Genomic DNA, 17,843 nt, shown 5'->3' with positions numbered 1-17,843 from the left:
TACTATTATTTTGTTATTTCTTTCACCTAGTTTTATATTTGGGAAATCCACCCATGGTGCTATTACATTTGAATAATCCGGACCTGAAGTATTTTGGACTGCTGAACTCTTTCAAGGAAGAGAGAGATATTTTTAGAATATCTTTATGTTTCACCTTTAATTCAACAACTGAGCTATACAAGGATATCGTGTTTGTTTGTGCACCCACGTAAGTGTATGCATCCAGGGAATTAATTATATTTCCTAATAACATGAAACATCATGATGTGTACACCAAGGGGAACAGTAAATTAACTTCCTTGTAGTAAGTACACAGACATTGATATGGTCCCGAAACAGTATTACGATGGTTATTCCTCCTTTCCGAAGGCTCTCTTCTTTTTACATTTAGCAGTTTTATTATTTTAGTCATTTTTTTGAATAGTGACTCAAAAAGCTTTTCTTTTACTGCGTTCATTCAACAAGTAAATTAAGGTCTTTCAATACGCTTACTGACCTCTCATATTTCTATACCAGTTGATAATGAAAGATTTAATAACCATTTTAGAAAACATCATTGCACTTTCTTATTCACTTCGGTTTCTCCTTTACTTGCTTTTCTTAATGAATACACACCAAGCTCTCCAATCCCCAGTGACATGTGTATTTCATAATTCTACATAATTCTTTCCCTATAACCCTTAACCTAATGGCAGCTTCAGTCTTGTGTATAATAACAGGACGCCTACAAACTCAAAATAAGAATGTAAACAAACATACTTTGCAGCTGTCCTGAGTTCTATAGCATTTCTTGTTCTTCCACTTCCATCTTCAAATGTGGTCTTATTTCCTACTGTCAACGTGCCATTGTTAGTAGCAAAGTCAGGGAAACATCTCTGGAGAACTGTAAACAAATAAAATTACAGTAATCGTTTTTTTCCTATTTCTTCCTATGGGATGGTCTCCCTTTCTTAAGCTTTCTGTTATTTATAACCAAATTCTTGTTAGACAACGTTTAAGCATATTGCTCAACACAGATAATCGCCCATTACTTGATGGTCAGAAGGTATTCTGATGGTTCTAAGACAGATGTAGGAAGCAAATATGATCATAATCTGAAACTATACTCCAAACTTGATTATTTTACACATGGTTACTCAACAAGTGGCCAATAAGTAAGATGCGCAGCACAGGTGTTAAAAGAGGAATACTGATAACATGTCTCACATGGTAAAGACATTTTAATAAAAAGGCTATTTTTGCACGTATGACTGAGCTTACTTTTTCTTTTTTAAAGATTTTAATTATTTGGGGGAGAGGGGGGAGAGGGGGGGAGGAGAGGGGGGAGAGGGGGGAGAGGGGGGAGAGGGGGGAGAGGGGGGAGAGGGGGGAGAGGGGGGAGGTGGGGGAGGTGGGGGAGGTGGGGGGGGAGGTGGGGGGGGAGGTGGGGGGGGAGGTGGGGGGGGAGGTGGGGGGGGAGGTGGGGGGGAGGAGAGGGGGGAGGAGAGAGGGGGGAGGAGAGAGGGGGGAGGAGAGAGGGGGGAGGAGAGGGGGGAGGAGAGGGGGGGAGGAGAGAGGGGGGAGGAGAGGGGGGGAGGAGAGGGGGGGGAGGAGAGGGGGGGAGGAGAGGGGGGGAGGAGAGGGGGGGAGGAGAGGGGGGGAGGAGGAGAGGGGGGGAGGAGAGGGGGGAGGGAGGAGAGGGGGGGAGGAGAGGGGGGGAGGAGAGGGGGGGAGGAGAGGGGGGGAGGAGAGGGGGGGGAGGAGAGGGGGGGGAGGAGAGAGGGGGGAGGAGAGAGGGGGGGAGGAGAGAGGGGGGAGGAGAGAGGGGGGGAGGAGAGGGGGGGAGGAGAGAGGGGGGAGGAGAGAGGGGGGAGGAGAGAGGGGGGGAGGAGAGAGGGGGGGAGGAGAGGGGGGGGAGGAGAGGGGGGGGAGGAGAGGGGGGGGAGGAGAGGGGGGGGAGGAGAGGGGGGGGAGGAGAGGGGGGGGAGGAGAGGGGGGGGAGGAGAGGGGGGGGAGGAGAGGGGGGGAGGAGAGGGGGGGGAGGAGAGAGGGGGGGAGGAGAGAGGGGGGGAGGAGAGAGGGGGGGAGGAGAGAGGGGGGGAGGAGAGAGGGGGGGAGGAGAGAGGGGGGAGGAGAGAGGGGGGAGGAGAGAGGGGGGAGGAGAGAGGGGGGAGGAGAGAGGGGGGAGGAGAGAGGGGGGAGGAGAGAGGGGGAGGAGAGAGGGGGAGGAGAGAGGGGGAGGAGAGAGGGGGAGGAGAGAGGGGGGAGGAGAGAGGGGGGGAGGAGAGAGGGGGGGAGGAGAGAGGGGGGGAGGAGAGAGGGGGGGAGGAGAGAGGGGGGAGGAGAGGGGGGGGAGGAGAGAGAACATAAATGAGCAGTGGGAGGGACAAAGGGATAGGGAGAAACAGGCTCCCCACTGAGCAGGGAACCAGATATGAGGCTGGATCCCACTGAGCCTCCCAGGCACCCCAGGTTTACTTATTCTTATTAAAAATATATCTTAGATACTCCTTGAGTGAAACATTGAAAACTGAAGATTAGTGAATAATTCCTTGAGAAATAAGAACTAGCTCAGACTTCAGGCTACTAAGACAACTGGATTTTTATTTGTGAAGTCTTAATAATTTGCCTCCCATCCAAACCATTTACATGGGTTTTTTTTGGAGGGGCTAGAAATAGAAATTCTAAGGCTATCAAAATGGCCCAGAACCTTGCAGACTAGCATCATTTCTCTGTAGAGTTACCTCACCTGTTCAATCTTCTATGCACTTATTTTGATTAAATAGAATCCTTCCCTCTTTACAAACCTGTATTACTTAAAGTATTTTAAAACCCCAATTTTAAATGAAGAGAGAACAGAAATCAGAAGTGGATCATTTTTATGTATTTTTAACAGATTTGCATGGGGTTTTGAGGAGTTTGAACCTAAAAATATTGAAGCAGTTGATATAGGGAAAGAAGGAATACATCTTTACTAAGCCTTTCCTGACTTTTCGGGCTTAAAATGACCTCTAGTCTATCTACCTCCATCTTCGGTAGCACTTAAAATATATGGCTGAGTCCTTCAGTAGCTTCCTCATCTTTCTCTGGTTCTTCCCTGGCAAATTCGACATAGTTGTCTCTACCAGCTGCTTCTATTCCCTCTCCAATCACAATCCGCCCCCACCACTCCAAAAAATTTGTCCTCCCAGTGATCCCAGTGATTTCCAAGTGGCCAAAACCTCCAAAGTTCTTTTAGTCATCATCTTGCTTGAAGCCATTTCCTAGCACAGTGCTTGGTACGTAGTAGAACTCAGTAAATATTTGCTGTTGCATTAACCATTCTGAGTCTTTGACATGTTAGTCAACCCCTGCCTTTTGAAACTCCCTTCCTTTGGCTTACATGCCCAGATTCTCTCCTGCCCTCCCTTCAGCTTTTCTGTGCATTCCTGCCCCTTGCCACTCCTTAAATAGGACTGTTTCAGCCTACAGAGGCCTCCAGAGACCTTGAAATGGGCAATTCCATCCAATCAGTTAGTTTCAATTGCTAAATATGCTCATTATATATTTGGAAAGTAGAGAAAATAAGGAAGATACAAAATAATACATAGTTCTACCATCTACAATGAACTCTATTAACATTTTAGATCAATTCCCTTCTAGTCTTTCTTCTAAAAGAAGTTTTTGAGACTCCTAACCATAAAATAAATGCACAGTTTTCCCTTGTTTCTTTTAATGTTGCTTATTTTTCCTTTCATAAACTCCTGAATAAGTAAATTTTATTAGCTGCATACTATTCCATTAAGTAGTATACTCAATCACCTACTGGGGGAATGAACACAAATTGACCGTGATGTTTACCTCAATGTCTGTGTGCCTTATTCAGTCTTGTATCTCCAGTGTACATTTTATATTGTGTAATTTAACCAAACTGTACTTGTAAGGGCAGGAATGTCTTATACTCTTCCACCTATTATACCTTCAGTGATTAAAGATTAATTTCTATCATTTTGTAACATTGTTTCTTGACTACTGACCCTTGTTGCCCAGGGCTTCCCAGCAAAACATAGTTGCTTACAAGACCTACATCTTTACTCAAGGTCCTCAATGACCCAAAAGAAAAGTGATAGGGGCGCATAAGAGGTTGTATTTGATGGAAAACTTGTACAAGTGGAAAATTTGTAAGAATGGAAATTTTTTTTAAAAGTTAGACAAAGTTTATATAAACTTTAAAATTTATAAATCTTAAAAATATAAAATATTGATTCATTTAGGAGACACATAAATATTTCAAATTTCAAATTCTAGGACAAGTCTATGTCTCACTTCACTCCCCAAGCAACTTCTGAACAAACTCTTTGACTCAGTTCAGGGGTGAGTGTGCAAGATTATAAGACTATGTCTGTGTGTGTTTACATGTGCTCATAGAGCACTAGATAATCTATTCGGGCTTTAAAAATCCTTTTTAAATTTATTTTTATTTTTAAAGATTTTATTTATTTATTCATGAGACACACAGAGAGGCACAGACACAGGCAGAGGAAGAAGCAGGCTCCTCACAGGGAACCTGATGCAGGATTTGATCCCGAGACAGGTATCACACCCTGAGCAGAAAGCAGATGCTCAACCACTGAGTCACCCAGGCAGCCTTAAAATCAGATTTTGATCTTTTCTGTGTATGTTGATGCAGCAAAACCCCAAAACTAACAGAGCTCCAGTGGAAATATCTCTGGCTGGAGTCAGGAGAATGGGCTATAGCTTTGGCTTCTTCTTAATTAACTCTGGGACATTGGGCCAGTCACACAACTATTCTAGGCTTCGGTATTTGTCAATAGTGAAATAAGGGGACTGAATTAAATAACTTCTTATAATTACAGATTCTAAGATAAGTAATAACCACTTACATGGTTTGCTTGGAAAAATCGCTGTTGGACAATCATCATCCAGTAAAAGTTGTGCAAGAGCCTAAAATGAAAGGAAGAGTATAACATTGAAAAGACTACACAATGACAACGTTTACTCTCAGTATAAAAATTGTCCTTTAAAAATTTAACTCCATAATTATCTCATTATTTCATATTACTCTAATAAGTGATTTTAATATCACACACACATGCTTATTTGACAAATGCTCTTAAATGTCCTAATTGTAATTCAATCAAATCAACTATAATAAAACCAGACCCACTGAAGCCACAACACACCTTTGGATGTGAATATCTATGACTTAATCATATTCTGAGTCTCTAATTCTTCAAACTTTTTTTTTCTGGAAAAAGAGTATCCTCTTTAAGTTAGAAGCCATTATTATCATTTAATGCAATGGAGCTTTAGAATTCCTTAATAAGTCTCAAACCTAGATAGGGTTTGAGGATTTTTTTTTTTAATGAATAATTATCAAGTTGGGTTTGGAAGTAAAATTCTTGTTACCACGTAGCCATGGATCTTCATCATTACAGTAATGAAATGGTGACATTAATAAAATGAAATGACATTAGCTCCTAGATCTTGATGGCAAAAAAATCCATCCACATAGAGAATTTGTTGGTTTCAGGGACGAGTTAAAGCTAACTTACCAGACGTAAGAGTCTTGCATAACACCCAAAGTCTACACAATGATATGCTATAAATGGTGCATATATGTTAGTATGTACATGTGCATTTGTGTTTCAGTAGAATAATCATCATCTCCTGGATGATTTAGAAGCCTGTCCATTACAAATGCTCATGTTACACTTGAAATCAAAACAAAAGTTAAATTCTTTAGTTTTAAGCTTAAACACACATACCTTTGCAGGCTTTCCAAAAGGGGTCTTGCAGAACTGGCTGTAGTATGTCGAATAATTTTGGCTTGTTTTGTGTGCAAATTCTATTTCCATGTAGGTTAAAAATTTTTCTGGGCACTTGGAGACACAGATCTGTAAAGAAAAGGAACACAGTGGTGGGGATTCAATTAAGTTGAACAAACCAAGAAAGTAAAATTAGATTTCTAGGTTATGCAACCACTATAAAGAGCAAAGCACCATTTTCCATCTAAGAAACTTACATCAATTTTCTAATTTATGTAAAAAATAAACATCTGGGTGGCTCAGTGGTTGAGTGTCTGCCTTTGGTTTGGGTTATGGTCCCAGGGTCCTGGGATCAGGTCCCACATCAGGCTCCCTGCAGGGAGCCTGCTTTTCCCTCTGCCTATGTCTCTGGCTCTCTCTGTGTCTCTCATTTAAAAATAAATAAAACCTTCAAAAGAAAAAATAAGATTTCATGTACTAGTTATCAATCTCTACTCCTTGTCTTTGATCATGATTTGGTTAAGACAATAAGATATTGTAGCAGACCTGTTCTTAACTTCTGATTTTGAGATAACTGCAGATCTACTTGCAGCTATGAGAAATAATTCATTCTGTCCAATTTTATCCAATGGTAATAACTTGCACAATTACAGAACAATATCACAACCAAAAAATTGATGTTGCCACCATCCACTAACCTTTGCAAGATTAATCTTGCTTGTATAGTTTATACATTTTCAGGGTTAAAATCTTGCCTCCTTTCCTACATATGAATTAAATGGTGAAATGCTCTGAATATTGATAACTTATGCCACTAATAACTATCAGTGCCAGTGAATTTTCGACAACTGTCAAAATATAATTGGGGATGTATGATTATAAGAAACTAACAAAATTAGGACTATTTGTGGCACTCAATCATTATTACAGTCTTTTACTAACACCAGTCAAATGTGGACAGAGAGGTCACCAATGCAATTATTTTACGTTAATGAACTTAGAGAACCTATTAATGCCAAACTAGAACACTGTGCTAGTAGTCCACAGAGCCACTGTGGAGTGACTGAAACCCAATTAGGAACTCCACAGAGAGAAAGCTGAATCTGAGAAGATGCACTTGATTTGTTTATAATTAAAAAACAAAAACAAAGATCCTATTAAGCCATGATAGTTGCAGTCCTGACACATTCTCTCCTCCGCCTTCAGTTACTCCTTATGAAAGGCTGCATCTCAGACTTCATCTCCCTGCTGTTCTTTGGTAACTTCTCACTGGCCAGATTCTAGTTCAATCCATTGACAGCTAGGTAAGACACTGCTTCTGAGCTGATCTCTTTCCCATCCTTTGGGTCATGTTTCTACTGTACACAAAAATATTTGGTATTGACCCCACAGCTAAGGTAGCAGGTGGATGACTAACTGGATACTGTAAGATGATATTAACAGATTGGAGGTGACAGCAGCAGTCTAATTTCTTTTAGAAGTTCTGACAAGGCAAACAAACTGTCTCCACATCCACACCTCCATATGCATTTTCTGTTAGTTTCTCATATGTACATAGGCATTCACGCAATCACTCATGCGCACGTGCACGCACACACACACACCCCTCTAGAGGAAATATTGAGGTTTCATAGGTATCTTTTTACTAAAGCTGAAGAACTGTTTAGGGACATTGAAAGCCTCCAACATGCGCATTTTTTGAAAGAAGGCCAAGGTTATCATTAACACAAATGTCAAAATTTCACTCTGATTGGAGCTAAGCTGAATAAACCTATAACACTGGGAGATATTTTACATTTAGACTTTGACAATTATAGGACTTTGAAAGGTAACCTCACTAGTTCCCCTATTGAGTACATTTACATGGATTTATAAAATGAATACTGAAAGTGCTAATGCTTTAGGCCTTAACTGACAGTAACAATATATATAAGAAAGTAATTAAAATAGCAAAAAGTGGTTTGTTAAAGAGAAGCACATCAAATTTCCTTCCAGACACAAATGAGCTGTTAAAAAACAATATAGCAACTGCTTTTTACTCTCTCCCTATCAGACCGATTTGTTCACTTTAAATACAGTGCTGATTAGTAGCAATCAACATATAATTGGCCAAAAATGAAGGTCACATTGAGGTAGGGTATCCTAATTGATCACAGTCTGTCCTTTAAATGCTTGTGACACACGTCTGGACCATGCTGGCAGTTAACAAACAAACAAAAAACCCCACAATGCATAAAAATATGGCTTGAATCAGTAGATACACTAATGTCTGGCAGACTAAAAGCAAGTCTCCATTACTGGCAGCTAAAATATATTCAGACTCAATCCTGATTTTTTTGTGTAACCACAAAATTCTTTAAATGTAATTCATCATTATTTTTATATCTTCAATTCATATAGGTTTAATGATCTAATACAAGTCAGAATTTGGGGAGTAGAAAAGTTATACTATAGGTTACAATACTACATTTGTTATGAAAAAAAAAAACCCATGACCTAGTAAATAATTTATGGTGTATTTAACATAACTGTAAATAACATGTATGTGGGTAAAAAAGCATAATGTACAAGGATATTTTTGTTTCATCAGGAGAATGATGGATTTGTATAGTGGAAAACTTCCGAGTGGGTGTAGGAAGATATTAATTTACTCATTCACTTATTCTTTCAACAAATACTTAGTGATCACCTACTCTGAGCCTGTTCTAGGTACTGTAAACACAATAAAACAGATAAAACCCTTCCCCTTAAGCTGTTTGCCTTCTAGCAGGGGAGAGATGGATAACAACAAGTAAAACTATTTGTTATGAGATGGTCATAAATGCTATGGGGAAAAATTAAGGCTAGAAAGGAGGTTAGAGAATAAAAGGCTGCTGAGTGGGATTCCAATTTTAAATGGGTGGTCAAGGAAGGCCTCCCTAAAAAGGCAACATTTGAGGAAAGATGTGAAGACTAGTGATCAAGCCACAGTGACTTGGAGAAAGTACTGTAGGCAGGGAGAACACCATCTAAGGCTCTGCGACAGGAGCATTCCTGGATCCTTCACAAATAGATGGGTAATATAACCTGAGTACAGTGAGCAGAGAGAGAGTAGCAGCATATGTAGTCAGAGAGTTGGACAGTGAAAGATCCAGTAAGGACATTGTTAAGACTTTGCTTTTAATCTCAGTAACTTGGGAACATATGGGGGCATGGGCTGAACAAAGGAGAGACATAAATGTGACATATTTAATAGGATCACACTGGCTGTTGGGTAGAAAAGAGACTGAAAGGAGTAGAAAGCAGGGCAAGGATAGAGTCAGAGAGACTAGTCAGGAGGTCACTGAAATGATCTAGAAAAAAAGACGATGATTCTTTAAAAAAAAAGGAAGAGATGGTGAAAAGTAGTTTGGTCCAGATATATTTTGAATGGAGACCAGAGGAATTAGCTGGCAGTTCATACATGAGTACAAAAAAAAAAAAAAAAAAGAGGAACCAAGGAGGATTCATTGATATTTGGAGCTGGCCTTAACTGAAACAGGGAAGACCGATGGGATTGGAGAATAATATTAAGGAAGAAGTCAGACATTAGGAATTGAGTTTTGGACATGTTACATTTGAGATGTCAACTAACTATCCATGTAGAGGCCTTGCGTAGGAGGTTGGATATAAAGATCAGGAGTTTAGGGAGTAGACTTATCTGGAGATATAAATTAGGGAGGGAAGCATGTAGATGATGAAACCATAAGACTAGGCAAGATTACCAAGAGAGTAAACATAGATTTTGAAAAGGACTAAGCTTGGTGATGGGAGGGAATTCCAACATTTACAAGATGTTGGAAAGATGAAGAAAAATCAGCAAAGGAGACTAACAAGGAGTAGCCAGAGATTTGGGAGGAAACCTAGAAGAATGTTGTGCGGTGGAAGCCACATCAAGAAAGTGTTTTGAGGAGGAGGCTTGAATAAACAATGTTGTTAGATCATATAAATGTGGAATGAGAATTGGCCACCGGTTTAATAATATGGAGGTCGATGGTATCATTTGGGGGCAATTGGAGTAGGAGTAAAAGCCTGAATGAGAAGAGAGGATTTAGACACACTGAACATAGACTGTTTGAGGACTTTTGCAAAACAGAGGTAAGATATGGAGCAGTACCTGGAGGTTGTGTGTGGGCAGGGAGGGTTGTGGGGTAAAGGAGAGAATTTTTTTGAGATAGAAGAAATAACAGCATGTTTGTATATTGATGGGGATGATTTACTAGTGAAAGAAAAATGGTAATAAGAAAAAAAACAACATTTCTGGAATGATGTGCTTGAGTGTGTGTGTGAGAGATAATGCACAAATAGATAGACGGGGCACCTGGGTGGCTCAGTGGTTGAGCGTCTGCCTTCAGCTCAGGATGTGATCCCAGGGTCCTAGGATGGAGTCCTGCATAGGATTTCCCACAGGGAGTCTGCTTCTCCCTCTGCCTATGTCTCTGCCTCTCTCTAGGTCTCTCATGAATAAATAAAATCTTTAAAAAAAAAAGTTAACTACAAAAAAAAAAAAAAATAGGATGACCTGAGGAGCAAGGGCAGTTCAACCACAGCATAACAAGGAGAGGTTGAACAAATACATGAACATAAATGACAACAGGTAGGCAAGAGGAGGTCACTGTAGGATCTTTCAAAATTTGTCTTTGAACGCTTACACTTTCTCAGTAAAATAGGAAGCGAAGTCAGAGGCTGACAAGGAGATTGGGAAGTTTAAGGTAAGGGGAAAAATGTATGAAATTGTTTACTAGAAGGCTAAGCTAGTGAACAAAGAGTCTGTAGCATGGTTGTGGGACAGCACTAAGGGCCCACGAGGTTAGTCGCTCTGAATTGAAAGGGCTGTTCTATATATTTTCTCCTACAACTCATGGCTGCCTGAGTTCAAGCATGGAATAGGCAGAGAGCTGCACTTAGCTAGGGATGAGGTTTTGCCAGGGAACAACAACTACGTGGGAGGGGACAAAGAAATGGAGTTTATATAAGGGAGTGGATTTTAAGAAGGACCATGAAATCTAAGTCAGACACAGAGGGAAATGAAAACATGAAGGAACTGAGGGACACTGGGGCGGGGGAGATGGTTAGCATTAAGGGTTTGTAGGTGCCAATGAGGTACAATGATTGGAGTTGGAATGTTAGAGGCATTGCAGTGGTCAGACATTGGGATGTTTGAAACTGAGATTTATGAAGGGTGGTAATTACTAGTACTGACAAGGTCAAGAATTTAATCTTGGGAGGGGGTGGCTGTGGTAGAAAACAAAGTCTTGTGGTAGAGGTAGTCACAGAACGAAGATGCCAGGGTCTGAGGTTGGCTTCAATCTCAGCAGGAAATAAGACATCAAAAGTCTATGAGAGAGAGATGAGGAAGAGAGGAAGAAAGCAGAATTACCAACTAGATCAGGGAAGATCTTGGGTATGGTTTACTGGCACATGGAACAAAAAGGAAATAGAAGTTAGAAGCCTACTACATTTTGGGGGTAGTTGTGCTGCCGCAGAATTCATGAGCTAACCTGAAAAGGCCTTTGACTGTTAAAACAGTCTTTGAGGTGCTAAATTCGCACAACAGCAAGGGAGCTTCAAAGCTCTGTTGCCATCAAAAGAGCTTATGTCTCCAGTGCTCAGCAATGATGTGGTCTGAGGCCAGCAGAGGGGAAATATCCTCCCGGGTGGTTGAGTAAAGGACCATAGGGTGAAATGGGGAATAACAATCCAGGTCTAATAAAACTGTTTCCATGCACCAGAGACCACTGTGCATTTATCACTCCTTTCTGATTTGGAGTTTGTATCCTAATAGTCCTAGCCTTGGCCCTCATTGCGTTTTCAATGGGAAGATCTGATAGAGGATATATCCCCCATAAATCCTTGGACTTTGGGTTAAAGATAGTACTACATGGAATGCTGGGCTGTCTCCCTTGGGAAGAAGAAGGGGATTCTGGAGGACAGAGGGATAGACTAGGGAAGACCTAACTAATTGCCCATTGAAGTCTATGCCTTATCCCACAAGTACATTGCTTTTGTCCTTCCTTCTTGCATCTCGTGGTGAACACATAAAAATAACATGTATGTTGTAGGAGTAGAAGTGTGATGTGTGAACATTTTTAATCCAAGGCTTTTAAGAGCAGAGACGCTTTATTCATCTTCTATTTCCCTCTGACAGGTGGATGCAGATGATGAGAAGGATGGAGGAAGGGCTGCCAGATGAAAGGAGCCTAGAGAAGAGTTGCCCACTGACCATAAACACCAGCCTGATACTGTTATATGGCCAGGAATAAACTATTATGTTAAGTCACTGAAAAACTCAAGTTTATTATAATAGCTAGCTTTACTCTTCCTAATACTGATCTTGAGAAAAATATCACTTCTCAGACCTGCAGTTTATTTTATAAAAATAGGTTGTTTGACCAAATCGCCAAGGTTCTTTAGTGATACTACAATGATTAATCCTGCTTCATTTTAATATCATTTGATTGTATCTAAACAAATAGGAGCTCATGCTTGTGTCTTCCCACCTTCCATTAGTCCATGTTAACTATGCATACACAGAATTCAAATGGAATTGAATTCTTTTATCCAAAAATGTTCAAAATTGCAAGGCTTTTTTTTTTTTTTTTTCCTTACCTGTGTGGTAGGGCACTGTAGGTTTACCACCACAGAGGGACTGGTACAGCTGAATAAGTTAAAGTAAAACAGAATGGTCTTGTTCCTGTTAAGAAAACAACATAAAGTAATCTTTAGTGACTGTGGAAATATTCCATATCATTTCAGACCCTGTATACTTTTAATATAATGACCTTTAAAAATTGGCTTCATTTTCCCTAGACAGCTACAGTATAGTCCCCAACTCCCCTTTAAGCTGCTAACATTCACAGCTCCTTTTTGTAATAGTAAAAAACTGAAATAATGAAATTGTCCATCAACAGCAGATTGGCTAAAGAATTTCACATCCACAAAGAAGACTGTGTTGCCATTGAAAAATAATAATTCCGTAAGAGCCAGATTCACTCTTTCACCACTCAAACAGCCTTATCATCTACACAGTATTCTGGTACATGTGATTTGAATTTGTACCCATGCAAATGAATAAATTATTGCATGTCATGGATCACTGGAGTTCCTTGGGATTATTTAAAACTGAATGGTAAATCTCTAGGTGTCAAGAGTCCCTCATAGGTAAAACTGATTTATAAACTGCAAAATGCTACATAAACTGAAATTATTCACCAAATTATGCTATTGTCAAGGGTAAGGCTCATACCTTATTCACTTTAATATCCCTACTTTGCCAACACAACCTAGTACTTAGCCCTTTCTAGATATTTATCAAATGTTGCAGAATGAATGAGAATAATCCCAGAATAAGTTGTTGTTGTTTAATCTTAGAATCCAATTTAGCTTTCCAGTACAAAGCCATAGTCATTCAATCACAGTCTGTTTGATATCCTTAAACTTCAGTGAACCTCATGGGGCACCTGGGTGGCTCAGTCGGTTAAGCATCTGATGCTTGATTTTGGCTCAGGTCAGTCATGATCATGAGGTCATGATCTCAGGGTCTGTGGATAGAGCCCTGTGTTGGCCTCTGCTCTCCCTCCACCCTTCCCCCCTACTCACACTCATTCTCTTTCTCTAATAATCTTAAAAAACAAAAATAAAACTTCAGTGAACCCCAGATTCCTCAGGTACAGAGTAGGTGGTGATGGTTGCAACTGAGCAATTCCATGGGAATGACTGAAGGAGTAACTACTTAACTTACACTGTATTTCCATCAAGAAACAACAAAGTAAAATCAATTGCAAACTAGTAGTTCAAAATGCTGTACCATGCACTTAAGCCTTTCTCTCCTCTTTCCTGAAACTCATGCAAATAAAAGAATGGAAGTACAAAAAGTAATAAACCTCATCAAACCAGTTGAGGGTGGGGAAAGACAAGTTCTGTTCACAACTATATGAGAGTTCAGCAATTTCTGGAAGATGGAAAGCATATGAGAGTATGCTGAGTGATGAATGCACCACAAAGGAGTATGGAAAGAGTGGGATACAACTTTCCTGTTAGAAATCATGAGATGCTGGATTCAGTTTTGAAAGTGAAAAATGTGGCTGAAAACAAGATTAATTGAAGATTTATATACAGAACTACAGTACAAACCAGCACCTCTCTTTTCTCCCATACCCCTGCACTTGGAATTCCAGCATCCAGGAAAAACATGCAAAACCTGAGGCCTCCTTTGTGGAATGAGCCTTCTGGGGTTAGCAAAGGCTTTTTACAGAATTTGGTGCCCCAGCCTACAAGCCTGTCACTTTGAAAGCTCAGACCTGACAGCCAGTTTCCCATCAGTTCATGCTGTAGTGAAATCTGACAGTGAACACGGCCTTATCACCCTATACAGGGAAGAGGTCTCACAGAAAAACAGAACTACTAACATAGCTTTGGGACAAATTCACAGAAGTGACTTAAGTTCTTTAATAATAATGGGCAATCAAGTAGAATCAGGAATGTAAGGAAGAATCAGCATATGAAAGATAAAGTGAACAAAAACTGATGCTGTATGAAATCAATTTAGGGCATAGGATGGACTTTTAAATCCAGTATTTTCAAAGTACCTCAAGCAGACTATCCATAAAATAAGAGCAGTATATAATAACAAAGAAATAGAGGGTAAGAGAATTTTTAAAGATCAAAAATATGAGGAAGATGGAAAAGTACAAAGACCCTAAGCTTACCCCATCCATGGATACAACTAGGTAACACCCATATCAGTGTAAAATGACTGAAGACTATCAGAACAAATTCTCCACAGCTAAACATAGAGAAGAGGCTAACTTGAAGAGTTTAGGAAGGGCAGAGACAAGAGTTAAACAGACCCATAGGACTCTCTCCAGGAGGGACAATGCAAGTGCAGAGATGGAAAAGAAACAGATCCTCACACCAGGAAGCCCAGGCATGGGGAAGATGAATCAACAAAACATTTGGCTTTGAAAACCAAAGGAGCTGAACTTTGTTACTTTTTACAGGCATTGGGGCTTAGTACCTGGAACTTTAAAGGTCAGCAGGCTGGACCCTGGAAAAGCTGGGAAAGCCTGGAGGGCAGGAAGAAAGAGTCCCCACCCTTAAAAAGCACAACAAACAGCCCCACTAAGATACAGCATAGAAGCAACAGTTTGGATAATATCTGGGGAATACAGGATGGAGATTTGCTTATTAATCTTGGAACAAAGGCTGGAGGGGCAGAGATTTTGGGGGGACTTCTCCAAGAACAAAAGAGCTTATAGGTGTCATTTCCCTTCTCTGCCCCACCCCACCCCCAAACTTAGAGGGACACTTGTGGGAGCCAGCACGGTGCCAACATTTGGTATCTCACTTGCCAACACTGCACTCTGCCCCCTCATTCTCCAGCAGACATGCCTTTGCACAGTCAAGCTTCCACTCTAGGTTTACCCCCAAGCAGACTTGAGCAAAGCTTCCTGACACTGTGCACCTCACCCCCGTGTTCTCCTGTGGACCTGCTCCCTTCAATACAACCTTGGAGAGACCATCCAAAGTGCTACCACAAGCCTGGCAGGGTGCAAGAAAACCTGAGAGAGGCCAGAACAACTCCAAAGTCACTCCTACCCAACAGAAAGGGACTGAGAACCATACACACCAGATTAAATTTGGCTCACAATGAATTTGGTGGGCTGGGGGCAGACATCTGGTCTAACAACAGGCCCTCCCCACCAACGAAAGCTTCTCAAGGGACAATAAAGAGAAAGAACCCTGAAGTTCAGTGCTACTGCATCTCCAGCAAACATCTGATAGGACTCAACTCAAGTGCAGGACAGAATAAATCCTGCCCACAAGAAGGAAAGAGAACCATTGCAGAGGACTGGAATAAAGGTAAAAACAGCTCAGCCACAATAGCAGGGCACACACGACATATATAAGAGACATTCCTAAAGCACCAGGTTCTGGTGAACAGGGGACATTGCAGTGTAGGGCACTATAGGACCTCTCCTTCATAAGGCCATTGCTTTCAAGAGGAGACATAGTGGACTTTCCAAACATAATAACAGAGTTACACAAAATAAGGAGACAGAGGAACTTTTTTTAGTACATGGAACTAAAAAAACAGGACAAAGTCACAGCAAGAGAGCTAAATGTAATAAAGTAATATATACATACCCGTTAGAGAATTTAAAGTAATGGTCATAAAATACTCAGACTTGAGAAAAAGGTAGAGGACCTCAGTGAGACCACAACAAAGAGAGAAAAAACAGAAAAGAGAATCAGAGATGAAGTAACAATAACTAAAATTAAAAATACACTAAATGAAATAAATTGTAGAATAGAGGAAGAAGAGAAACAGATTAATGATCTAGAGCACAGACTAATGGAAAGCAATCAACCTAAACAAGAGAGAGAAAAAAATACAAAATGAAAATAGACTTAGGGATCTCAGTGACACCATCAAGGGTACTAATATTCACATTATACAGATCCTAGAAAGTGGAGAGAGAGAAAAGGGCTAGAAAATTTGAAGAAATAGTATCCCAAATCTGGGGTAGGAAACAGAAATCCAAATCCCAGAAGCACAGACAAGCCCCAACAAAATCAACCCAGGAAGGTCCATACCAGGACACATAGTAATTAAAATGGCAAAAAAAAAAAAAAAAGGGGGGGGGGGGTGCTAAAGAGAATTTTTAAGAGCAGCAAGAGAAAAAAAAGCAGTTGCATATCAGGGAAATCACATAAGGCCATCAGCTGATTTCTCAGCAGAAATTTTGCTGGCCTGAAGAGAGTTCCATGATATATTCAAAGTACTGAAAGAAAAAAACCTGTAACCAAGAATATTCTATTTAGCAAGGCTATCATTCAGAACAGGAGAGAGAAAGAATTTTCTAGACAAACAAAAGTCAAAGGAATTCATGACCACTAAATGAGCCCTACAAGAAATGTTAAAGGGGACTCTGAGTGGAAAGGAAAGGCCACAAGCAAGATTAAGAAAAGTAGGAAGAAGAAAAAAAAAAAAGAAAAGAAAAGAAAAGTAGGAAGATCAAAAGCAGTAAAATTAAGTATATTTGTAAAAGTCAGTCAAGGGGTTCATGAAAGGATATAGAGAATCACATCATATATCTAAAATGTGGGGAGGAGAGAAGGAAAGAATGGGTTCAAAGTTTTGTGACTATCAATTTAGCATAGACTGTTATATGGATAGGTTATCTAAAAATCTAATGGTAACCAGAAAATAAAAAACTAGAAGCAGACATGCAAAAAATGAGAAAGGAATCCAAACATATCACCTAAAGAAAGCTATCAAACTGTGAGAAAAGAGAGCAAGATAAGAAAGGAACAGAGAAAACTACAAAAACCATAATAGGATAATGGCAATAAGTATATACCTGTCAATAATTACTTTGAATATAAGTGGACTAAAAACTCTAATTAAAGGTCAAAGTATGTCAGAATGAATAAAAAAACAAGACCCATCAACATGCTGCCAATAAGAGACTCATTTCAGACCTAAAGACGATATAGATTGAAAGTGAAGGATATAAAAGCAGTTATCAGGCAAATGGAAGTGAAAAAAAAAAAAAAGCAAGGGTGCCAATATTTATATCAGACAAATTAGACTTTCTAACAAGACCGTAAAAACAAGAAAGTTAGTAATAATAATAAAGGGAACAATTCAACAAGAAGATCTAACAATTGTAAATATATATGCATCCAACACAGGAGCATCCAAATACATAAAGCAGTAAACATTAAGGAAATGGCCAATAGAGAAATAATGGAAGGGGATTTTAACACCCCACTTACATCAATGGACAAATCATCCAAACAGAAAATCAGCAAGGAAACAGTGACTTTGAATAACAATTAGACCAGATGGATCTAAAAGATATATCAGAACATTCCACTGAAAAACTGCAGGCTACACATTCTTTTCAAGTGTACATGGAACATTCTCACATATTAGGCCTCAAAATAAGTCTCAACAAATTAAAAAAGATAGAAGTCATGCTATGCATCTTTTCTGATCAAAACTCTATGACACTAGAAATCACAAGAAAAAAAATCTGAAAAGAACAAATTCATAAAGAATAAATAGCATGC

The 17,843-nt window shown here is 40.0% G+C and overlaps 1 protein-coding gene across 7 annotated transcripts in view; it reads right to left on the bottom strand.

Moving 5' to 3' along the window:
- The window catches only part of SLC44A5 (solute carrier family 44 member 5), a 350,897-nt gene that overhangs the window by 51,654 nt on the left and 281,400 nt on the right, over window positions 1-17,843 (bottom strand). For all 7 annotated transcript variants that reach the window (XR_003124439.2, XM_049111784.1, XM_025417965.3 and 4 more), the window contains 4 exons: window positions 12,375-12,459; window positions 5,748-5,876; window positions 4,863-4,923; window positions 760-883 (listed from right to left, as the gene is read on the bottom strand). Coding sequence is in view for 6 of the 7 variants with exons in the window: in XM_049111784.1 (XP_048967741.1) it covers window positions 760-883; window positions 4,863-4,923; window positions 5,748-5,876; window positions 12,375-12,459 (399 nt within the window). In the remaining variant the exon portion in view is untranslated. The remainder of the gene's footprint in view (window positions 1-759; window positions 884-4,862; window positions 4,924-5,747; window positions 5,877-12,374; window positions 12,460-17,843) is intronic.

Source organism: Canis lupus, chromosome 6 (assembly GCF_003254725.2).
Source record: "Canis lupus dingo isolate Sandy chromosome 6, ASM325472v2, whole genome shotgun sequence".
In the NCBI taxonomy this organism is placed as follows: domain Eukaryota; kingdom Metazoa; phylum Chordata; class Mammalia; order Carnivora; family Canidae; genus Canis; species Canis lupus.
This window is presented reverse-complemented; position numbering and strand designations above follow the sequence as displayed.